At 36.9% G+C, this 23,174-nt stretch overlaps 1 protein-coding gene across 1 annotated transcript in view; it reads left to right on the plus strand.

The window, feature by feature from the left end:
* Positions 1-23,174, plus strand: part of ADAMTS19 (ADAM metallopeptidase with thrombospondin type 1 motif 19) — a gene marked incomplete at both ends in the record, with an annotated part of 133,456 nt that overhangs the window by 100,736 nt on the left and 9,546 nt on the right. Inside the window, 7 exons of the mRNA XM_084278841.1 lie at positions 336-456; positions 2,279-2,359; positions 6,161-6,318; positions 7,077-7,230; positions 9,950-10,085; positions 11,986-12,190; positions 14,856-15,008. Coding sequence (XP_084134967.1) covers positions 336-456; positions 2,279-2,359; positions 6,161-6,318; positions 7,077-7,230; positions 9,950-10,085; positions 11,986-12,190; positions 14,856-15,008 — 1,008 coding nt within the window. The remainder of the gene's footprint in view (positions 1-335; positions 457-2,278; positions 2,360-6,160; positions 6,319-7,076; positions 7,231-9,949; positions 10,086-11,985; positions 12,191-14,855; positions 15,009-23,174) is intronic.

Here is a 23,174-nt window from a genome sequence, read left to right on the forward strand (position 1 = left end):
CCATCAAGCTACCACTGGTATTTATTGATAGAAATTTGCAGAAGCATACAGAGTAAGCTTAATTTGTTTTAAATTGAATGCTTGTTAAAAAAATGTAAATAATATTTATAATCACATATTCCAGCCTTGTTCGCATCCTGTTCAGAATAATATACTAAGTTGAATTCTGGCAGCACTTTGCAATTGTGTGTGTGGCAAAGAACATTTCATATTTTGAGTAGAAAGCAATAAAGTTCATTAGGGTGTCTTGCAAAAGGGTGAGATGCCCACTACTAAAGGCGTTATGAAAAACATGGCCTGTGTACAATGTTGGGGGTTTTTTTCTTCTTCTATAGAAATTTGGCTGTGATGGCATATTAGGATCTCTGGCTCGTGAAGATCATTGTGGTGTATGCAATGGAAATGGAAAGTCATGCAAAGTTATTAAAGGTGATTTTAACCATACCAGAGGTGCAGGTAAGTCTATTTCTAGTGAGATACCCAGGAAGCCAGTAGTTATTTTATTATTTTAAGCATTGGGAACTTTATAAATCCATACTTCTATGCAGTTCCTCACAAGAAATTCAGATCTACTCTTTTAAGTTAATAAGATATTTAAGATAAGAATGCATGAGTATTTTTAAATTTGATTGTTGCAAAATTATTTCAAAGGTTTCAGTTGTAAAATTAAGGAATTATCTAATTTATTTTCCATTAAGACACACATTATTACATAGAAGAGCCTGATTTTTTAAAAACTGTGAAATAAAATTTATATTGTTTTTACATAAATTAATTATAAATTCTTATAGTGTTTAGATAAATTTAGTGTTCTTTAAAATAAATGTTCAAATTATGATCTGTCTCCTAGAGTAGCATCATAAAACCAAGCCTGGCAGTGGAACACTGCAAAGCTGAATGTTTGAAAAAGACTTACATAATTTTATTGTTCATTGGTTTATACTAATAAAGTTATAATAATAAATTTCATACTACTAATAGTACATCACATAAAACAAAATAGGTTTTTTAGATACATATAGAGAATGGACATAAGATTTTAAAATCTGTTGAGAATAATTGACTGGCTCCAGCACAGTAGTGCTGACAGAGTAGAGGATTGAAATCCTAGTAACGTGCACCATGCAACATGTATACCTTCTCTCCAAGAAGTCTTTTATTTGAAAGTGTTTGGCCAAAGGATTTCAGCATTTTTTGCCATTAGATTTGCAGTTTCTTTAGTAGAAAATGTGCAGAATATCAATACAGTAAGAAATGCACATCAAAAAATACTGTAATTAGAAGCAGACAGCGTATCTTTGAAAAATTGAGAACATCAATGCATCATAAACTGAAGGAGAAAAAGTCAAGCAATCTACAGATGCTGGCTCTCTTAAGCTGAAGGTACTGCAGAACAGGGATCCCAAACCACAGATGAGTATGAAGGACTACAAGATCAAAAACTATAAAGAAGGTGCTTTCCAGCACTTTAATTTTCATGTTTCAGGTTATTGAAAACGTATTATAAATGCTCAGTATTTTGTTACAGAACATTACGTAGCTACACAGAATAAAAACTTAGTTTACTGTCCATTTTTTGAAGTCTAGCAAGATAATCTAAAATATGTATTTATTTATGACATTCCACCTTGTACAGGAGTTACACAACAATATATTACTTTCAACGTCATTGCCTTTTCACCGTTTTTTACTTAAAGCAAATTGCTCAACAGCATTTCTTAGTCCTGTACTCTAAAGAAGCAATTGTAATGGCAAGCAAATAACTAACAAATGGACTTCAAAACTAAAGTAATTCATTACTGGGCTTGAATGTATTAAAGTAGGAAGATGGAAATGGAGCACAAAACATATATATATATATATAAAAAAAAGCCAAACGAAACCTGAAACCAAACACTGGGAGGATGTTTGGGTTTCATTTCAATGCAATTTGTCACTATACAGAGTGAAGCTGGAATTCTTTTGTGGTTGTCTTGTGGTGATTATGACACTCAACTACTTGGTCAGACACAATTTCATCTGCTAAAGCCCCAAGCTGCACAGTCTCCCTAGTTCTTGTTAAGTTTTACTGCTATGCTGTCTTAATTGTGTATCTTGGTATATATATTGCACAAGATGCACAGTTTCATAGCTCATTTCAGCATTTTGCAAGAACCCTCAACCCATTGCTATATAAATTAATGTCACGTTTTATAAGTGAAATAGGGAAGAAAAAACATACCAGATGTACTTGTCTACACTTTTGTGTTTAACTCAGGACTTCTGGTTTCATGTCTAGGTTATGTGGAAGCTTTGGTGATACCTGCAGGAGCAAGGAGAATCAAAGTTGTGGAAGAGAAACCAGCTCACAGTTATTTAGGTAAATGTCTTATCCTGTTTTTGGGATCACTGAAGAGTTCTAGCTAAAGATGCTTTTGTGATTAAACAAAACCTTTGAAGAATATACCTAAAGAAATTTTGTGGAATTAATAAATGAATTATTATAGCATCATTCTTCATATAGGTTTTATTTTTAACTTGTGTTTCATCTCATTTTGTTTAGAGAATGTTTTAAAGAATGTGTTTAGATGATTCAGGAAGAATTCTGCTTACTTTAACATTTTCTGGTTTTCATGTGGAAAACGCTAAAGAAAATGCTTTGCATTAAAACTGGTGAAAAGATTTTTATGCTGAAACATGGAATAATTTGTGCTCAGAAAACAAAAATACACACATTGACCAAAATGTATAGCACATCAACTACAAAGTCAAATGAACAGTGTAAATGTAGACTGAGAGGAGAAAAGTATTTCTTTGCATTATATTGAATTGTTGGAATGTTCTGATGGAGAAATCTAATCATAACGATATTTTAAAAAATTTTTCCATTTCTAGAAAATCATCTTTAGTTTAAAAAGTTTTCTCTTTTAATGAGTTCTAAAGCTGTTGTGTAGGAGAGTATAATTTATTACTATTATTGTTACAGGGTTTAAGTGAATAGATAGAAATATCATAATTGGTACTGTTCCATGCACTGCATAAATTTAAATTGGGAGAGACTTAATATAAAAAATAGGACAATGAAATTAAAAATTCTCTGGTTTGATCATGCTGCTTAGTTCTACTCATAAGTAGTATCTACATTTTAAGAAACTCTTTATCTGAGCATTCTCAGTTCTTCAAGTGACAGAATGTTGAAGAAGGGGAACCTTAATTATAACACATTATGTTATCACTAGGTAACTCTTGATTTATTGTGGGTTCTATTTTCTAAATTTTCCAAGACTTTTTTTTCCCCCTCTGTGGCTACTGTGTTAGTATATATGGACAATAGAAAATCTATTTTTTAACTTTTTAAAAAATGCAAAAATAAATAAATGTGTAATTGTATTTAGGGAAACTAATACCTTGTTTATGAGTAACAAACTGATATGGACAGCAAATACTGTCAGTCATGCTGCTTATTTTTAAAAGGTGCTAACTAGCACATGACCAGCTCTTAATTGTTTGTCAGTTTAATTTTAGTTTTCTTAATTTTACTAATTTTGGTCTGAATGAGGATCTGCCAGAATTTCACTGCAATATCTTTTTGTTAAGCCTTTATGGGGAAGCAGGAACAGGTCTGCTATGGCATTTTGATTTAAAACCTGTGTTGTTGCACCTTTTATTTTTTTTATTAGTGGAAGGTATTTAAACTTTCTTCATTTATAGGAGATTTATTCTGAAAGATAAACATCTGAATTTAAAGGAAGCATTTGGAATGTGACTAATATAATGAAAGTTTTGGGGAGAAGGTATAAATCTTTCATCTTAGAAATAATATTCTTCACAATACTCTCATTAAAAATGTGACATGTAATACAGGTTAAATTTCCTCATGTTTATAATTTGTTTTGTATCTTACAAAATAAGAAAATTTGCATATAGAACTATCTTATAGTACTATGTATCATAAAATAAGTACTGTGAAACATAAAATTAGTGGGAGGAGGGTATGGAAAAGCAGATGGGGCCTGACAAAGAGTAAAAAATTTTGCATACTTCATTTGTGACAATGTCAGTATGTTTGAAATTACTTGGACCAAATCCTTAGACCGTAATTTCTAATTTCGAGGAAAGCCAGTTGCACCATAGCAGAGACCAGAGTCCACTGAGAATGAGCACATTTTCTTTTCATATACACAAGGCTATAGAATGGTAGATAAGCTAACACCTTTTGAAACCATTTTATGTCAGATGAATCGAATGCCCTCTATATAAGAAAAAATGGTTTAACTTCACAGAGCTGTGCTTGAAAAACAGATGTGAGGAGATTGAGAGCTAATGTGTGAAAGTTAGGGGCCAAGACAACAGAACAAGCTTTGTGGTTGGTGTTTACTCAGGCTACCTGATCAAGGGGTGCCTGTTGCTGACAGCATCACGCTTGCAGGTTCTGATCCTGCTTGAGGACTTCAATAACCTGACATTTGCTGGAAAAGTATCACAGCAAACTGTAAATAGTCCAGGAAAAATCCAGGTGATTGACAGCCCAACCACAAAACCAGCTTCACTGGACTCTGTAGTTCGCTTATAAACAGAGATGAACAATTTAGAGAGCTCAATATTGGTGTCAGCTCAAGCTGCAGTGATCATGCCCTGGTGGAACTCATCATCTTGGGACAGGTGAAGACTAAAGCTGTGACTCTGAATGTTAGGAGAGCACACTTACAGTTTTTTAAGGACCTGGATTAGTATTTGAGACCCCTGACATCAGGTATAATGGAACAGAACAGCTGGCATCTACTTAAGGACATTTTTCCTAGACTGATGAGTAAGGTCTTCCTGGTTAAACTAACAGGTAAGAAGGAAATGCATAGACAGTAAAACTAGGGACATATATTCTGGGAAGAATATAGGGATGCTGCTCAAATTTGTAGGGATGGGATCAGGAGAGCTAGAGCACAGTTGGAGCTGAGTTTGTCAAAGATCATGAAGGGCTTCTACAGCTGTGTTTGTCAAAGAAGATTAAAGAAAGTATGTACACACACACAGAAACACACCCCTGAAAAATAAGGCAGGAGAACTAATGAGAACTGACATGGAGAAGGCTGAGGTACTCTAGAGGTTTTTGCCTCAGTTTCAGTCATAAACACTCTTCCCACGTCTCTCAAGTCGCTGAATGTCAAGGCAGGGACTGGTGGAATTAAGTCCCTCCCATCATAGAACAAGTTTGAGACCACTGGTGGAAGCTGAATATAAGGAAGTGTATGAGAATCAGTGAGATGTATGCCAGGATCCAGAGAGAGAACTAGGTGATGTAGTTGCCAAGCCACTCTCAAGCATATTTAAAACATCACAGCAGTCAAGTGAAGTCCACAGTGAATGAAGTAAAGGGAATATTGTACGATTTTTAAAGAAAAAGGTAACAAGGACCCTGGGAACTACTAACCAGTCAGCCTCATCTCAGGTGAAATTTTCAAGAAATTATTCAAATCTCGTGTCATAATATTCTTAAGATGGCTTGAAGCAAAAACATGATAACCTGAATGGAAATGAAACAATGACTTCCTTGACAAAAGAAAGCCTAGATTTTAGGCTTGATGATACCCTTTCTCACTTCATCCAACCATAGTGGCTCAGGTGAGGAATCTGAATGCAGAAAACGCAAGATCTGGCATATTTCTGAATTCTGAGGCTAAGATTCCCATCCCCTACACATGTCTTCATGCTGTGGCTGACTCATTCATTCTAAAAGCCAGACAAAATGATGCAAGGTCTGCTGCTCTGCAGGGAGAGGATGCTGCTCCATCTGAGCAGCATGACCCGACTGGACTTCTTTTGAGTATGTTTTGAGGTTTTTGTCTCCACTGGAAAGAGGATTGGCCCCTACAGTTTAAACACTAAAGATAATTTACTTACAATTATTAATAGAATACTTAAACCTAAAATGCCAATGTTGAAATCTTCTTAAATCATTGGGGGGTTTTAGTACAGGTCTGTTCTATAGTGTTAATGGCTTAAACACACATGGTTTTGCCAAACGTTCCTTCTAGAAAGTGTTTTTTAATCAAGTTCTGATTGAAGATCATATAGTGGGATCCATATCCACCTATTTGTCAAATTGTCCAAACAAAAAATGAAAGGAGGACTGAAACACTGAACAAACACCTTTTATATTTGTCTATTTTCATATATTTTGCAGCTCTTCGAGATGCTGGAAAACAGTCAATCAATAGTGACTGGAAGATAGAGCATTCGGGAACATTCAATATTGCTGGGACCACTGTCCATTATGTTCGGAGAGGTCTATGGGAGAAAATATCAGCCAAAGGTCCCACAACATCTCCTTTACATTTACTGGTATGACAATACAGATTGGGATTTTTTAACCGGTTCCTATCATATAGCATATAGGCTCCTGAAGACAATGAGATTTACATAAGATATACTTGCTTTTATATATGTACTTATGAATATCTGTTAGCCCACTTCTAAAAAATGCCAGAAAATTTTTTACATTGCTCAGGCTGGGTGGAAGGTCTCAGTGTTCCTACAAATGCCATAAAAGCCTCACGTGCTCCTTAAGGTGAGAGATTCAAATTAATCAGATGTTTTTTGTCCTGGCTGACTATAGAACACCATCACCATTTCAGGACCACAGTCGCCAAGCTTGCCAGGAAAAAATAGTCTAGATGCATTTCAGTGTAGGGAAGGAAATTTTGATAGTCACCAGAAAGAGAGAGCATGAGATGACAAGGAAGTAGTTTACAATGCAAAATCCTTCAAATGCTAGAAGTTGTCTGGTATATATTTAAAATAGGTTTTAATCTGATGCACCTAGGAAAGACCTCCTCTATTTAAAGGAGCACTGAAATCATGGTATGTAATTATCATCCAGATTTCTGGTGAATTTTGTTTGCTTATTTAATATGGAGAGCTTTTTGACCTTTATGTTAAGTAAAATATTTTTTTCGTTGTCTTGATTTCCATACTGTCATTAATTTCTTCTACCATTTCTTCATTTTATTGTGCTCTTCAAGACTATCTCCTCACAGTTCCAAGTTTGGCTTCCACAGTGTCTGTGTACATAGGTAGTTTTCCTTCTCTGTTTGCTGCAGGTGCTGCTCTTCCATGACCAGAGCTATGGTTTACACTATGAGTATACAATCCCACTGGATCCTGTTCCAGAGAATCAGAGCTCTAAAGTACCAGAGCCGCTTTTCATGTGGACTCATTCTGGCTGGGAGGACTGTGATGCTGTATGTGGAGGAGGTAAAACAAAAAACTCACGAACACACTCACCCCCATATATATATTAAAAATCTGTATGTATACACAGTATGCATGCGTATACGTAATACATATATGTGGGTGCATACAATACACCTATAAATGTATATGCATGATGTGTGTATACATAATCTCAATTAAAGCATTTAGTGTATTTAAGACTCTGATGGTCAGCATTGTATATTTAATAGTAATATCCTCATTGCAACATGTATGATTCCATGACGTGGTGAACATACTTCCTGATAAAACAATAGTGGTAAGTTAGGAGAATATTCAAACTAAATAGTGAGTAGAAAAAGATGGTAGTAAAGGATTATAATCTAGATTGCAAAGCAAATTTAGGACACAGTTTCCAAGAAGAAATACAAGTGCAGGAGTGAGAACAAGAATAGAAAGTGCATATGCATTCCAGTCTGTATTTGGAACTATTGAAGATAAATGATCTGTAAAAGACATTTCAAACTACAGAAAAGCTGAACCCCAGGCTCTGATCAAATATAACACTAGTTGAGGATGATCCAGAAACATATGGAACAAAAATTACAACAGCAGTTATTAGTAAACTGATGTGATATTTTTCCTGTGTTTATGGCTATAAACCATTAAAAATGCAAATTTAGAAGAACAAAATACGATTATGAAAGCAAATACTGGAACATGAACAGTATTGCTATAACAAAATCTTTTAAAACTGCTGTTTGGAAGCTGGTTTTTCAAATAGATAATTAATCTGAAAAAGCACTTCAGAATTTTTAGTGAATGCATCCTATAGAGATGTGTTCATACCCTGTGCAATTAGTGAAACTTACACTGCGAATACTGTATTTGATACCTGCCTTTTCTGCTTACGACTTTGACAGTCATGGTTGTGCAGATCAGCAGTTCCAAAAACTGCTGTGCACCTTGTGATTGAGTAAGAAGGCCTGGAAACGCTTTGCTTTCTCATAACAGTAGTATAAGGAACACAGTGTTCCAGCTCCTTTGACTCTCTGAAGAATCATGGTGTCATGACAGATTACTGTAGTTTCCATAAACATGCTTTTTGTGGTTTGGTAAGAAAGCTTCTTCCCTGAAGGTATTTTGTACTTGGTGCTAGTAGCATCCTCAATTTCTTAGCAATGCATTCCTCTTCGCTTGGAATATTTCTGCTTTTTAAAGTTTCTTGTAGTATTTTTAGAATGATTTTAATGCTACCACAATCTCTCACTATTGCCTCAAATATTTCTAAAGTTACCTATCATCAGGAGAAGTCTTAAAATGCAGTATGTTGTAATTTAGTCTTCATTAATGCTTAAATAAGTATCTGTTCTACAGCAATGTTTGCTTATCATATTTTTCAGCTGTAACTGACCTTGATTTTATATTTCTGTTTAAAATAGATGAGTTAATACAGAGTTCCGTAAAATGTATTTTTACTACAAATATTCTAAAATACAAGTAAGATATTTTCCTTACTTTAGACAAAACTATTAGTTCTTGGTTTAAATATGAAGCTATTACAGAATTAAAATGATACAACTTGTATGCTGTATAGATATTTGTAATTCAATTTTTAACATCAATATTTAGATGTCCGGATGTAGTTTTGCTTAAACACTTTAAAGGGCATGATAGGATGAAATGATTGATGAAGCTTTGTGGTTTCCTGTATGTTTAGATACAGGTAACTTTCTCTGTGGAAAAGAATACGAATACACAGATGTATATGTAAATACATACAGAATTTTCAAACATTTCCAATGTTGCTTATGATAGATTAGTTGCATGTGCCCCTGTGCTACTTTGCCCGTGTGAAAAGTCAGCTGTAGTTACACACATAATACACATTTGTAACTTAACTGCCTCATGCACCGGCACATTTGTGAAAGCAGGTGAGCATCGCATGCTGAAATCTGCCCTGCTTTTGCATGAAATTCCATATAAAATCAAAGTGTCAAAATGCAACCATCAAAATTTATGGTTATTAATGTATTTTGTACTAATTAATGTCTTTAAAACAGGATTTCCAGTTTTATAAAAATTAGGCTTCAGTCTAACTCAACTCAGTCTAACTCCAAACCACCCATCAGGGCAAGGTTTCTGCACAGAACATGCACTAGGCCCCAGCAGGTAGTACCCAGCTTCCTAAATGCTTACCCTACACGTATGAGGTCAGTTCCGTGCCCTCTTTAGTTCATGGAGAATAGTGCAGACTCCTCACTGAAGGTCACATGTGCTGATTCCCTTTAGGTGGGTGCTAGCTGCATGTGCTAAACCAGGCAGAACTACTAAGCTAAAGCATGACAGACAAGCAGGACTTGTCACTCCCCTCCTTAATATATACTTTAATTAACAAAAATACTTTCTATGTAATTTTTCCGTGAGCTTTCCCCAGTGTTGGGATCTCAGTGGTTGAGAAAGAAACAGTTACTCCAGTAAAGACTAAGGTTTTTGACCCATGATCAGTTACAGGAATAAAGCAGTAAAACTCTGCTGATGGTGTGCAAAAATTGGATCAGAAAATCACATTGTTCCCTACAAGCTCTAATGCCACTATTAGCCTTCTTGCTAGCTTTGGTTTTCTTGTACAGGCTTTACAGTTATTTTAGTTAAACTTTACATGAAATAGCTTTATCTGATAATGATATCTTTGTCCTTCCTTTTGTGACAAAGCTGCTTGTTCCTGTTTTCCCCAAATCCTTGCTTTATTGTTTACTAGGTGAAAGAAAGACAACAGTCTCTTGCACAAAGATTATGAACAAGAATATCAGTCTTGTGGACAGTAAGAAGTGCAAATATTTAACAAAACCCGAACCACAGATCCGCAAGTGCAATGAGCAGCCCTGCCAGACCAGGTAACAGTGATTTGGTTAAATTAAACTGTATAATCCATATGCAGAGATCTTAGGACCTAAGAGAGATGACTCCCTGTGGCGATGAATACATACATCCAAAAGGTTAGAATGCAAAATGTAGGGAAAATAGAAACACTGGCTCTTGTTTCTCCAATGTTCTAATGAAAGAGATCCCTTACGCACCATGCATAAATCAGTTCTCATTCAATAAAGCATCTAAATACGTTCCTCAGGAAGTGTTCCTGTAGTCTGATGTATACTATGAAACTGAAATGTTCATAGGAAAATGAAAAGGGAAGGGGAAGGGAGGATTGTGTGGACTTGGTTAAAGTATGTCACCTTTCAAGGGAGAGGAGAGAAGCTAGAAATAGTTGGCTAGCCTCCATGGGAATAAGCAATGGGATAGGTCTACTTCAGTCATCCGGTGGAAAGGTAGATGGTATTTTTATAGAAAAATATACAAAGTAAATAAAATGTAAATATTTTTGATGAAGGTATGTAAAATGAATCAGAAAGCATAACTTTCTTAGAAAGTATGAAATACTGAAACTGATAACAAGTAAGGTAAGATACATTTTAAGTAAAAACAAACCACTGACATCTGGACATTCCCAGACTAGGGCATTATACTTTGGAGGAATTATTTGCATTTCATTATTTACATACTTGATCAAATTTTTTTAATTCTAATCTATTTTATTCTAATTTATGTTATCTTGCTATTTTTATATTATTTTATTAGCATCACTGTGTTCATAATGGGTAAAAAGAAATAGTCTAATCTTTTTCTGAGGCATTGTCAACTGTAAATATTCAGTGTTCTGTACTTTTTTGCAACTTATTAAATGAAAAATAATCAGTGTTGCAAATTGCTACTCAGAGACGCTGTGCTGAGAAATGTATAAAGATATAACGATCCTTATGTACCAAGTTTTTCATACAAGGTTAGTGATTATGATAAAACAAATATGTTAGCTTTCAGCAGAAATGTAAGTAAAGCATATGTTTGCATCACTAGTTGTTAATGGCACTTGAGGAAGTATCTTAAACTCCATTGCATTATCTTGACAGGCTGTGATTTACAAATTGCGTGTCTGGATTGACAATAAAAAATGCCTTAGTTAAATATTTTATTTTCTTAACACAAATGCATGAGAGAAGTTTGGAACAGATTTGTTAAATCTCAGTTTCCTCAAAACTCTCCCTTGCAATTTAAATCTGCAATACACCTGTGTACTTCATCAGTGTCAGGGCCCTTTGAATTTTAAGACCACATGGCTACAGCCTGGAGCTTCGAAATGTTTGGGGAAAATTATGTTCTAGAAAGATTGCTCTCCAGGTATGTGGAGTCTGACAAGCTTCATCAGCTGTTCTTGCTGCTGTGATTTAAACCATACAGCTTGAGTTAGGCCTGACCCTGAGGAACATGAAGAAGTCTGAGCTTTTATACATCTTCCAGAGTAGCAAGCCTTTCATTTAAGAACACTTCTTTCTTGCAACTCAGTATTTTCAAAGAATGCTGGACTTTGTGTGCATGACATGCCCTTGACATATAGATAGTCATATAGTGAACAAAAGAACAAGCAGCAATTGGTTATCTTAAAATATATGTGTATTCTGGAGCATTTCTAATTGGAATTCTAATGAAAGGAAACATAAGGATTTTCAGTACTCTGAAAACAGTAAGCTGGGGAATTAAATAATTCAAACATTAAAATCTTATTTAATGTGAAATATGTTAGATTAATAAGTAGTCCATTAACAAAGTGAAGTTAAAAGTAGGCAGAAAATGTGCAAGTATGTCTTAGGCGTGTGTCCCAGTAAGCAAGTGAGCAAGATGATGTGACAGTACTCTTCCTTCCCAATTCACTGTTACTGCATTGCCCGTATTTCTTTGCAGGTGGATGATGACAGAATGGACTCCATGTTCAAGGACCTGTGGAAAAGGGACCCAGAACAGACAAGTAGCCTGCACACAGCAGCTCAGAAATGGGACCCTGATCAGAGCTAGAGAGAGGGATTGCCATGGGTCAAAGCCTGCCTCTGCACAGCGCTGTGAAGGCCAGGACTGCATGACTGTGTGGGAGGCGGGAGTCTGGTCCGAGGTGCTGCATTTAATTATGCAAACAGTACATAGAGATTAATTACGCCTTACTGTTTTCTGGGAATATGATTTTTTCAGTGACAAGTGGTACAGCTCAGCCTAATCATTTTCATGGTCCTCATGCAATGATTTGGCAAAGGGATCAGGGACAAGGAAAGCCAGCCTTGTAGAACGACTAGAATTTACCTAGTTAATGTTGTGGAACAATTTCTTTTGGCAAATCTTCAAGCACATAAAATCAAACATGTCCTGACTGTAGTAGGTAACTAGGGGTAAATGGAATTAACACCATCACTTACCAGCTACCAGACCTTGCGTTCAGTGTGGGAACATCTCTGACATCGTTTTGTACCATGGGATGTTGATCAGCAAATGGTTGCTGCCATTCTGCTTCAGAGAGGATGTGAGGGGGGGGTGTTTGCAAAGGACATTTGCTTCCCTTTCTCTCATTTGTAACCTCCTTTTCCAAGAAAAGCAGAAGCAGTGGGCTCAAGAGCTTGTAAAGAACATAATTTCATATATGTTACATCCTGAAATATTGCTGTAGAATGCAATTATTATGCAAAAATACTAATTTAAGATCTTTTGATGCACATGTCTGTTCGGCTTTGTTGTTGAAAGCTCTACTACTTCTAAAACTCAGTGTTGGGTCTGATCTTATTTAACTTCTTCATCAACAAACCGGATAAGGGGACACGAGTGTGTCCTCAGCAAGTTTGGTGATGACACTAAGCTTAGAGGGGTGGCTGACACACCTGAAGGCTGTACTGCCATTCGGTGATACTGATGGATGATAAACTCCAGTGGATGATAAGCCCTCCATGAGCCAGCAATCTGCCCTCACAGCCAAGAAGGTTAACGGTATCCTGGGGTGCACCAAGAAGAGTGTGGCCACCAGGTTGAGGAAGGTTATCCTTCCCCTCTACTCTGCCCTGGTGAAGCCACAGCTGGAGTATTGTGCCCAGTTCTGGGCTCTCCAGTTCAGGAAAGACAGGGAACTACTGGAGAGAGCCCAGTGGAGGGCTGCCAGGATGATAAGTCTTGAACATGTTCCGTATGAGGAAAGGCTGAGGGAGGTGGGTCTGTTTAGCCTAGAGAAGAGAAGACTGAAAGGGGATCTCATTAACACATAAATAAGTGAAGAGTGGGTGTCTAGAGAAAGGGGGAAGACTCTTCTCAATGGTGCGCAGTGACAGGACAAAGGGCAGTGCACACAAGCCAGAGCACAGGAAGTTCCAGCTCTGTATGTGAAAAGAATTCTTTACTGTGAGGGTGACTGAGCACTGGAAGAAGCTCTCCAGAGAGGTTGTGGAGTCTTCTCCTACAGAGATAGTGAAAATGCGTCTGGATGCAATCCTGTGCAGTGTGCTCTAGGTGATGCTGCTGTAGCTCAGGGCTTGGACTACATGATCTCCAGAGGTCCCATCCAACCCTTACAAGTTTAAATCTCTGAATCCGTAAAGGGTTTATTTGGAGCTTCTCTCTCCAATGGTAGAGCAAAGGTGATTCTGATTGCCTCCAATACCAGAAACTGTGGTACGGGTTCAAAATACAAATACCAGCTTCTAAATGTAGGTGCAGTCCCTTCTTTGGGCTCCTCTTCTCAGCCACAGACCTTGACCCATGAGCAAGAAAAAGCTTAAGGAATAGGAAAGACATAGGGAGTGTTTTCAAAGATGAAAAGCAGATGCTAAGGTAGAGCTAAGAGAAGTAAACAGCAGCAGTTCCTGCTTTGGAATGCAGAGGTTTATAATGCAAAAGCTCTTTGTGTGAAGAATGATATTCACTTACAGATGTGCGAGAAAGAAACCCAGATTGTTTAGTTAGCTTGTTTTACTTGAGAGATGAGAAAGAAATGAGCATGTTTTTGTTGGAAGCAAGAAATATATCTTGAAGAGTGAGGTGTTTCCCATGGCCATTCCTACTATCAGCATTATATTGGAAGCTAGCCATTACTGCTTCCTGTAGTTCTAATCAGCTTGGCAAAGCAGGGTCTTGATCTGGAAGAAGTGGGATGATGAAAAGCAGTGATAATGTTTTGAGAAGGAAATGGCATAATTTTTGGCAGTTTAAGTGGGAATGGTGGAAAAAGACATAGCTTAAGACCTTCTGTGCAATTTAAAGGGAATTTTCAAATACTGTATATGCAGTAAATTTAAATTTTCAAATTCAGTCTGGATTCTTGCATGGTTTTGGAATATTTACTTTTCCACTTTAACTATCTTTCTACTCAAAAAGGTCTATTAGACACTAGCTGAGTTTCTCTAATGTTGTTTCATATATTATTCTTATGAACACTGTTTAGATTTTCTTCTATCACATTTCCTTCCATTAATGGACCAAAGATTTATAGTTTCAGCATAACATTTTGGATTCACTTCATCATAACTTTTAAGATTTTTCTTATCCAAAACCCTAGTTTTTCCTTTAGCAAATAATTTCTAGTTTAATTATATAGTTTTAGCAAAAATGCAACATTCCCCATAAGGAATTTTTGTTTTGTTAGATTTTAACAAATCCAGTGTCTATGCAATTGAGTATTGGAAATCAGGAAATCACAGAGGTCTTAAAATATTTATGATATTCTGGCAGAGGTCATTAGAAATGTATAAAATGGGGTAACTGTGATTTTTGTAGAAACCTGATAAAAAATCTTTTTCCAACAGTGCTCTGTAAAGTGTGGTAAGGGAGTACGGCACCGAACTGTGAGGTGCACCAATCCTCGCAAGAAATGTGTTTTGTCCACAAGACCTAAAGAAGCAGAGGACTGCGAGGACTATTCAAAATGCTATATCTGGAGAATGGGAGACTGGTCGAAGGTGAGACATTCTTGATACTAGTGCCCCACAATGTAAATACATTTTGCATGCTCATTTCTTTGGAATAATTACTTTTATCAGAAGTGTAGGACTCAGCTGAGGGAATAATAAGGCTACCAAAAAAAACCAACCCAAGACATGTAGTCACACTAAGACCACATTATGAATAGAAGTCTGAAATATGAAGAAAGTATTAAATGAATCATCAATATCATGCAAATCTGCTATGAATTTACGGTTGTCAGTAGGCAAGGAAACAACTCCAGAAGCTGCAGCTCACTCCAATCTCACAGTTCGCACATTTCATTAATTTGTGTTTACACATCTTATTTGTTTTTCAAATAAACTACACCCTCCAGCCTTATGAGGAAGCACCTCTAGCCAACTAAAATTCCACATAGACCACTTAATATCTAGGAAGATTCTATTGCTGCCTATTCTGAACATTTGACATAATTGTCAGTATATTATTTCCTTGGTATATGGGTTTTTATTTCAGTGAGGTACACAAGCGTAGGCCAAACTGTAACAAAATATTGGTTAGATCTATGATCAAGTGTGTTATTGGACTGGGACTTAACATTTCATACTATTTTGAATATCCAAAATATATTGAAATTGAACCTTTTCATGGTTTTCTCTTGCTGTATCACAGTCCACACTTCAGCAGAGATTGTAATATTTATATTCCTTGCTTCTCTTCATAACTTTGCACATAACACTTCTACTTGCAGTGCCTAGCCTTATTGCAACAGCTTTTTACTTGCTTGTATGGAGAAGTATTTAATGTATTTTTAGTTGTATTTCATGTGATGTAACAGCTGGAAACAAGGATTAAAGCCAGCAGTGTATGACTAGCCAGTCTTCCAAGAATTAACTGCAAGTACTCTCTGGGCAACTAATGTTTCATAGAATTCTGCTTGAGAACTCCCATTTTATGATTATGGAGTACAAATTGTTATTATCACATTACTATTTATTCAATTTACTTTTTTTCACATTTAAAGGATATTGTCATGTTTGTTTGTTTCTTAATGTGGTGATCATTTAAAATATATGGAAGTCTGTTGGAACAGCCCCACAGAAACTAGGAAGATAATCCCCTTTACCTCTGTTACTTAAAGGCACAAAGTAGTATAACCATTAATTTTTAAAACAACAGAAGCAACTAGCCTTCAGTAGCAGGGTTACTTTCACAAGATGTTTGGCAATAAAGTTAGCGTTTGCATTTCCATACCATACAACTGCGTAAAAATCTGCATCATTTGGTGCTAGCACCAGCAGGGAGTACAGCACTGAGAAACAGTCATCTGCTTTCCTAGTTGAAGCAGTCATTCAAATTGAGGTTACTGAGGGAGGCTGTGTGGGGATGCTCGAACAGTTACACTGTGTTCCCAGTGCAACCTGGAGAAAAGAAGAGCTTTATTCTCTAATTCAGTATTTTCACAAACATCCATGTCATAGATAAATGCGTGAGAACTTACTTCTTTCTTTTCAAAATTCACTGACAACTTGTATGTTCTGCTTTCTTCCCACAGCTGCAACACTGTCACCTCAATTGTACTTTAAAGTTCAAAATTAGGAGATGATGAAATATTTCATATGGAATTAACAAAACCTTTTGAACAGTTAACATACAGCCTAACTGTGACTTGTGCAGCTGAGATTTTTCCAAGATTTATACAAAAAAATAGATACTTTAATTTCTCTACAGAGACATGAGTTCAATTTAAAATACACTTGGATTTCCTTTTTTTTTTCCCTGTTACTATTCTGTTCCATTGCTACAGTACATAGCAACATGAAGTCATGGCATACATGCTAATATGTCTGCAATGAGGGAAACAAATGGAAACCTCAGATAAATGTTACTCTTTGCTCACTGTTTGTTTCAAACTCAGAGGTTCAGTGTAGCCTTCTGTGTTCACTGTTTTTACTCTTTAGGATTGTTCTTGACGTTGACAGAAGGTTGTTCCTTTGACCAGAGCCAAGTTCCCCTGAGCTAGTGCCAAAATGCTTCTCACACATTGAAACAAGAGGTTTAATGTGATCCTTACTGGCTTTGCTGCTCCCCTTGAACTCCTAAGGCACTATTACTGAAATGATAACATTATTAATAATCCTAGTAGTGTTGTAATAGAGTTATTTTGTTTTAGAGGTACAGTCACATATAGATAAATAATTCTTCTTCTCAATGTTTTAACAGTTAAATCACTATGAAAGAAAATTTGACCAAAATCGCAAGGCCCAATTGGTCAACAAACACATCAGCCCTTCTAAAATTCTCACTTAATTTAAAAGTATGCTGTATAACCTGGCCTGTATTCAACATTAAATTCCGTAATAGCTCTTATGTCACCAAGGTGGCTCAATACATTAAACATTGCTGTTCTTAACATCAGCTGGGCTCTGTGCCTGCCCTCATGAGGAAAATGAGTATGAGAATAAAGGCTCAAACTGAGCTTCTGGAGCCAGCACTTAGCAAGATTACCTTGTCTTTTCCCACTGAATGCCGTCTTTGAAATACTACACTTAACTATGTAAATGTTACCTTCATATGAGGAAAGTGCATAGCTCACAGCTACTATAAAGCCTGTTAGAGTGAGGCCTAGCTCAGTATTACTAGCAGCAGAGTGATTTACCAAGCTGCCCATTGCTACCTGTTTCAAGGCAATACAAGGTCAAGCTCAGAGGCACTCATCAACTAAGAGTAAGCAAGTTGGCAGGGGAGAGGACATCTGAAGCAACTGTCATTTTGAAACCAATGAGCCCCAGAATTCATGGCCAAATTACTTAAGATGGAACACACAGTGCTGTATAGAAAGTATCTGTCTGTATCGGGGTGAAGTCAAATCTCTAACAGTTGGAGGGAAACAGAGTGAATGCAACAGGTCATAGGGAGATCTCTCAACTGAGTGGTGCAAAAACCAGCTGTCAGTTATGAGGATTGCTCCTCTTCTGTGCCAATCAAAGAACAAGTAAAAATGGAGAAAAGGAAAAAACCCAAACATTTTTTGGAAACTATTCAACACCACAGGGTATTAAACTTTTAAACTTAAACATGTAAATATCCCCTAAATTTCCATAGCAAATGGACTTAACTGATACTGTCTCCTTCAAGTAAAAATTTAGATAATATTAATGTTACAGTTTTACTGACAAGGTAGTTAGCCTTGGTTTTATTATTTGGATCCTCATCCAAAATGGTTAGCTCTTTTATAGTACAGGAATAAAACAGTGATGGCCATTACATTGCTGGCTTATTATTCTGTTGCTCAGACATCCACCTGGAGAAGTGGGCCCATGTGAACCTCATGAGGTTCATCAAGGACAAGTGTAAGGTCCTGCACCTGGGTTGAAGCAACCCTCATCATCAATACAGGCTGGGAGATAACAAGATAGAGAACAGCCCTGCAGAGTACTTGGGCTACTGGTAGATAAGAAGTTCAACCTGAGCCAACATTACGTGCTCACAGCCCAGAAGCCCCACCATATCCTGGGCTGCATCTAAAGCAGCATATCCAGTAGGTTAAGGGAAGTGATTCTCTCCCTCTACTCCGCTCCTGTGAGAACCTACTTGGAGTACTGTGTCCAGTTCTGGAGTCCCCAGCATATGAAGGACATGGAACTGTTGAAATGGGTCCAGAGGAGAGGTACGAAGATGATTAGAGGGCTGGAGCATCTCTCCTATGAGGACAAGCTGAGAGAGTTGGGCTTGTCCAGCCTGGAGAATAGAAGTCTGCGGGGACATCTTATAGTGGCCTTCCAGTACCTGAAGGGGGCCTACAAGAAAGCTGGGGAGGGACTTTTTAGAAGGGCATATAGTGATAGGAAAAGGGAGAATGGTTTTAAAATGGAAGGGGGTAGATATAGGTTGGATATTAAGGAGAAATTCTTTACGATGAGGGTGGTGAGGCCCTGGCACGTGTTGCCCGGGGAAGTGGTGGATGCACCCTCCCTGGAGTTGATCGAAGTCATTTTGGCTAGGGCCTTGAGCAGCCTGGTCTAGTGAGAGGTGTCCCTGCTCATGGCAGGGGGATTGGAACTTGATCATCTTTAAAGTCCCTTCCAGCCCAAACCATTCTAGGATTCTATGAGTCAAAATATTACATTAATAATAGATTTATGGACAAAGAAATTATGTGACTTCTGTGAAATAATAGAAGTCAAAATAATACTGGCATCAAGTGAACAACATTTATATTATCTTAATTATACAATTAGTTTCCAGCCAATGAGATATGTCTTTGTTTCAGAAATTAAGTATGAGCAAATGGTATCAAAGATATCAATGTAATGGAGAGGATTTTGTACATTTGTAACTAATCCTGAAATATAAGCATCTTTTTTTTCAGGTGTTTGCGGTGGTTTAAGGGGGGGCTTAGGGGGTTGGGGGTTGGGGTTTTTTGGGGGGGGGGCATGTTTTGTGGTTTTTTTTGTTTTTACAAATCAATGTACTGTAGTATTTTGCTTGGAATAAATGTGATTTTGTTTTAGTTTCTAGAAAAACAGAACAAAGCCACCCATAGTAATAGTAAAAAACACTAATGACTGCCTTTTAAAAGTAGACATTGCTCACTTTGCACACATACAAAATCAAACATAAATGGAAATTTCTGGTATTTGTATCACATTTAGATCTAGGACATCTTTGCTGGTTTTCTGCTCCAAGCCTCTTTAGGATAAGCAAAGTCTTTGGAAATGCCAGACTGAAATCAAAAGGCAAGTATGGGCAGATATGTTGTCTCCTGAACTGCATTATCTTTAAGTGAAGTTATATTAGGAAAAAAATAATTTGTGGTACATCAGTATTTCCCATCAGGATTGAAACTCAGTAGGCCTTATAGAAAAACAAAGCAAGAACAAAAGAAGCTTACAGTTCCTGATGAAAGATGCTTTGCAGCCTTATCTGACAAGGGGCATAGTAGGGTGAGAACCATATAATAAAAAAGATAATTAACAGGAAAGGAAATTAGAAAACACACAACATTTCAAATCCACCTGATAGCAGCTACTCTTTTTTTCCCCTGTGTGTCCTAGGTGAGGGTCTCCAGTAGAAGGTACAGCTTTGAACATTCCTTTCAAGAAATAAGCAAGTGGGTGCCCATAATGACCTTTTCATGGAGTACAAGAGATGGTATAATGCAAAAAGAAGGGAAGCAGATGAAAAAAAAACCCTAAGCCTCATAGCTAGAGGATGCCTGGAATGCGGCAGCATATAGCAAAGGCAAATACTACCCCATGTTAAGCAGGTCTGTACAGACACAGTTATTGCACGATGTACAGCATGCTGCAGGGTGCCATCTGAAAGAGCGATGTGATGAAAGAGATTACGTTCTGCAGCCTCTATTGTTGCTTGTCTAAGGAAGAAAAGGGAGGTATCAATGGGTTCTGCAGTTGTGTGAAATTGCTGTGGACTGCGCTGATTTTAAGGAGTGGTTTTCAGGGAGGCCTGCTGAAGTGCACACTCGGGACACAAATCAGCAGTGAAAAGGTAGACTTCAAGGTCACCTTCATAAGCGTTAGCCGTTAGAGGCGGCCCATGAAATTCCGAATGAAAAGATGTTTTCAAATGTACCTGAGCAAGCTGGCTTTTTCTTATTCCTAGGTATTAGATGTAAAGTGATAAAAATGCTGTTTAAGTACGTAATTGGGAACTTTATAAATAAATTACGCTTTCTCCCACATATACCCAGCAATATTTCAGAACTAAATATTGTTAGAATTAGTATGCAGACATAGAGTTTGAACCCTTGCGTATTTTCTGGGTGCCCCTTTCAGTTATACCCTCTATGGCTTTTACAGCCTGAAACCAGTCTGACTGCTATTTGCCTTGACAGTGTTTGGCACTTCTTAAAATTGACGGGTATGATTGACTGGACTCTGGCTTAGTGGTGTGAGAAAGATGTGTCTATATCATCAAAACAGACTTGTATTTCTAATGAAGCAAAAAGTGCTGTGTCACTTGTCATGATTTGAAAATCTTTTCACTAAACAACATAGACAGTTTTAACTTAAGTTGAATAGACTGTGGGTATCTATGTTGTACACATGACCTTTATTTTGCTATTTTCTGTCAACAACTAACTGGCCCTTTAGTTTCCGTAATTCTGTACTGGCAGCTTCTCTAGCTGTTCATTGAATTGTCAGGTTTGCCAATCAGTCATTGCTTGGTGATATGATGGATATGAAATGATGGATAGCTGTGAGACACATTTTAGTGGTATGGTGGATTAAAAAATCCAAGGCATCCACAGAGCTTCATGATCGGATACCTTTCTTTCCACACAAGTGACAGTGTTTGGATAAATTACTCTTTCTACAGCCTTATTGCAGAGTGCCAGTGTAGATGTTTGGTACCCTGAAAAGTGCTGATATTGTTTGATAGCGTTAATGGCTGTTTTCAACTGTGACGAACTGAGTCAGTCATCTGGAGTATGAAAAAACTGTATATATCAGATTTCCAAAATACTGATTGATAACAATTTTTTGTCATTTTAAAAACTGTCTTTGTACACAATGAGGTAAAAAAAAATGAATGTCTAGCATAGTAACAATATTTTTTATTTTTTGAGAATTCTTTAAAATGAAAAATTAATTGCTTCGACTCATAAAATCAAGGTGAAACATTTTCATGAGAAGTGGATTGATCAAGCAATGTTCTGTCAACTGGAGAATTTCTTGAAATGGCTCTTTTTGGACCAAGTGAAGGGCCCTGAAATTTTAGAGTAATAGACATGTGAGACATCAGAGAGAAAATCTGGTTAAACCAAGTATCCAGGAGTACTCTTCTGAATGAGCAAGAGTAGTAACACTGACCTTCAGTGTCTTTGTGCTGACACTAATTCTTGCTCAAGCTCAGTTTAAAAATATTGTTCTCAACAAACCTTTAAAAGATAGGGACTTCACAGGCCATCGGAATTTCAGTGTCCCAAGAGCTGAGGTGAATTTATATGGATTAGAAGTAACATCAGACAACAAAGGAGAGGATGAGACAAACAAGAGCAGCAACTTGTGGTTTAACTTCATAGAATTTCACTTGACTGAAATTGATATGTTGTGTGTATACAGTCCATCCTATGTAAGGACCTCCGGCCTCTTTACAATAATTGATTATGTACCTGACTGTACATTGTAAGATTGCCTCAGTAAACAAAATGAAAAGCACTGCAGCTTTTCATGGCTTGTCCCACAGTTTGGAGGAAAACACCAGTCCCCTCGAACCACATAGCCTGCATGCTCGTTACTCTGTTTTCTGTCTTAATGTTATTTCTTGCTTTTGCTTAGTGATACAAATTGGGCAAATCATTTCATCAGACTGTTCTTGGTAAAGCTGAGATTTTTTTCTCTGATAGCTGACAAGTCATTCCAAAGCTGTCATTGTGTGCTGGAAAATTCAATTACTCTGTCAAGCTCTGAGACTCAGTCCAGTAGGCATTCCTTTGCCTGGTGTATCTCCATCTCTAAGATCATCTCTTTCTCTTTCCAAATGATTTCCTCAACATCTCTGAATGTATCTGCCAATGTGTAACTCATTTAGCCAGTTCACTTGGGCTATATTAGAACTTACATAATCTTTCCGCTGTTGTGGGTTCTAATTGATTTTTGTGTGCTGCAAAACTTCTTTCTTTCTTTTGCATTGTCTTATTCTATTTTTCGTGCAGTTAATGTATGTAATGCAATTACAGGCAATATTACATATTTTTAAATACTCTGTGAAAGATTTACTTTTCTGTTTATCCGTGGTGTTTCAGGCTGTTGTTTGTAGATTTATCTTTAATATCCAGAGCTCACTCATTTAATCTTGCCACAAGTACTTCCAATAATGTTGACAGAAACCAGATCATGAAAAAGTAATCATCATTCTTTCAGAAGTTTATCACAGGATCACAACAACTCAGGTCAATATCGTCTATCTCCTGGCCTTCTGATAGCTCCCTCAGTTCAGTCATGCTTTTGGGTCACCTCATCATACAAAATAAAAGCATAACACTTCAGTATGGTTTTCCTAATAATAAAGCAGATAGAATAATTTTCTGGAAATACATTCTCTTCCAATGGAGAACATGTTTAGACATTTTGAAGATAAAATTAACCAATGGAAGTTTTATTGAAAGTTGCAAGTAATTTTTCTGCTTCATTTTTTCTATTTTAAGGTTTTTATTC

Source organism: Gallinula chloropus, assembly GCF_964237585.1.
Source record: "Gallinula chloropus genome assembly, chromosome: Z".
In the NCBI taxonomy this organism is placed as follows: Eukaryota; Metazoa; Chordata; class Aves; order Gruiformes; family Rallidae; genus Gallinula; species Gallinula chloropus.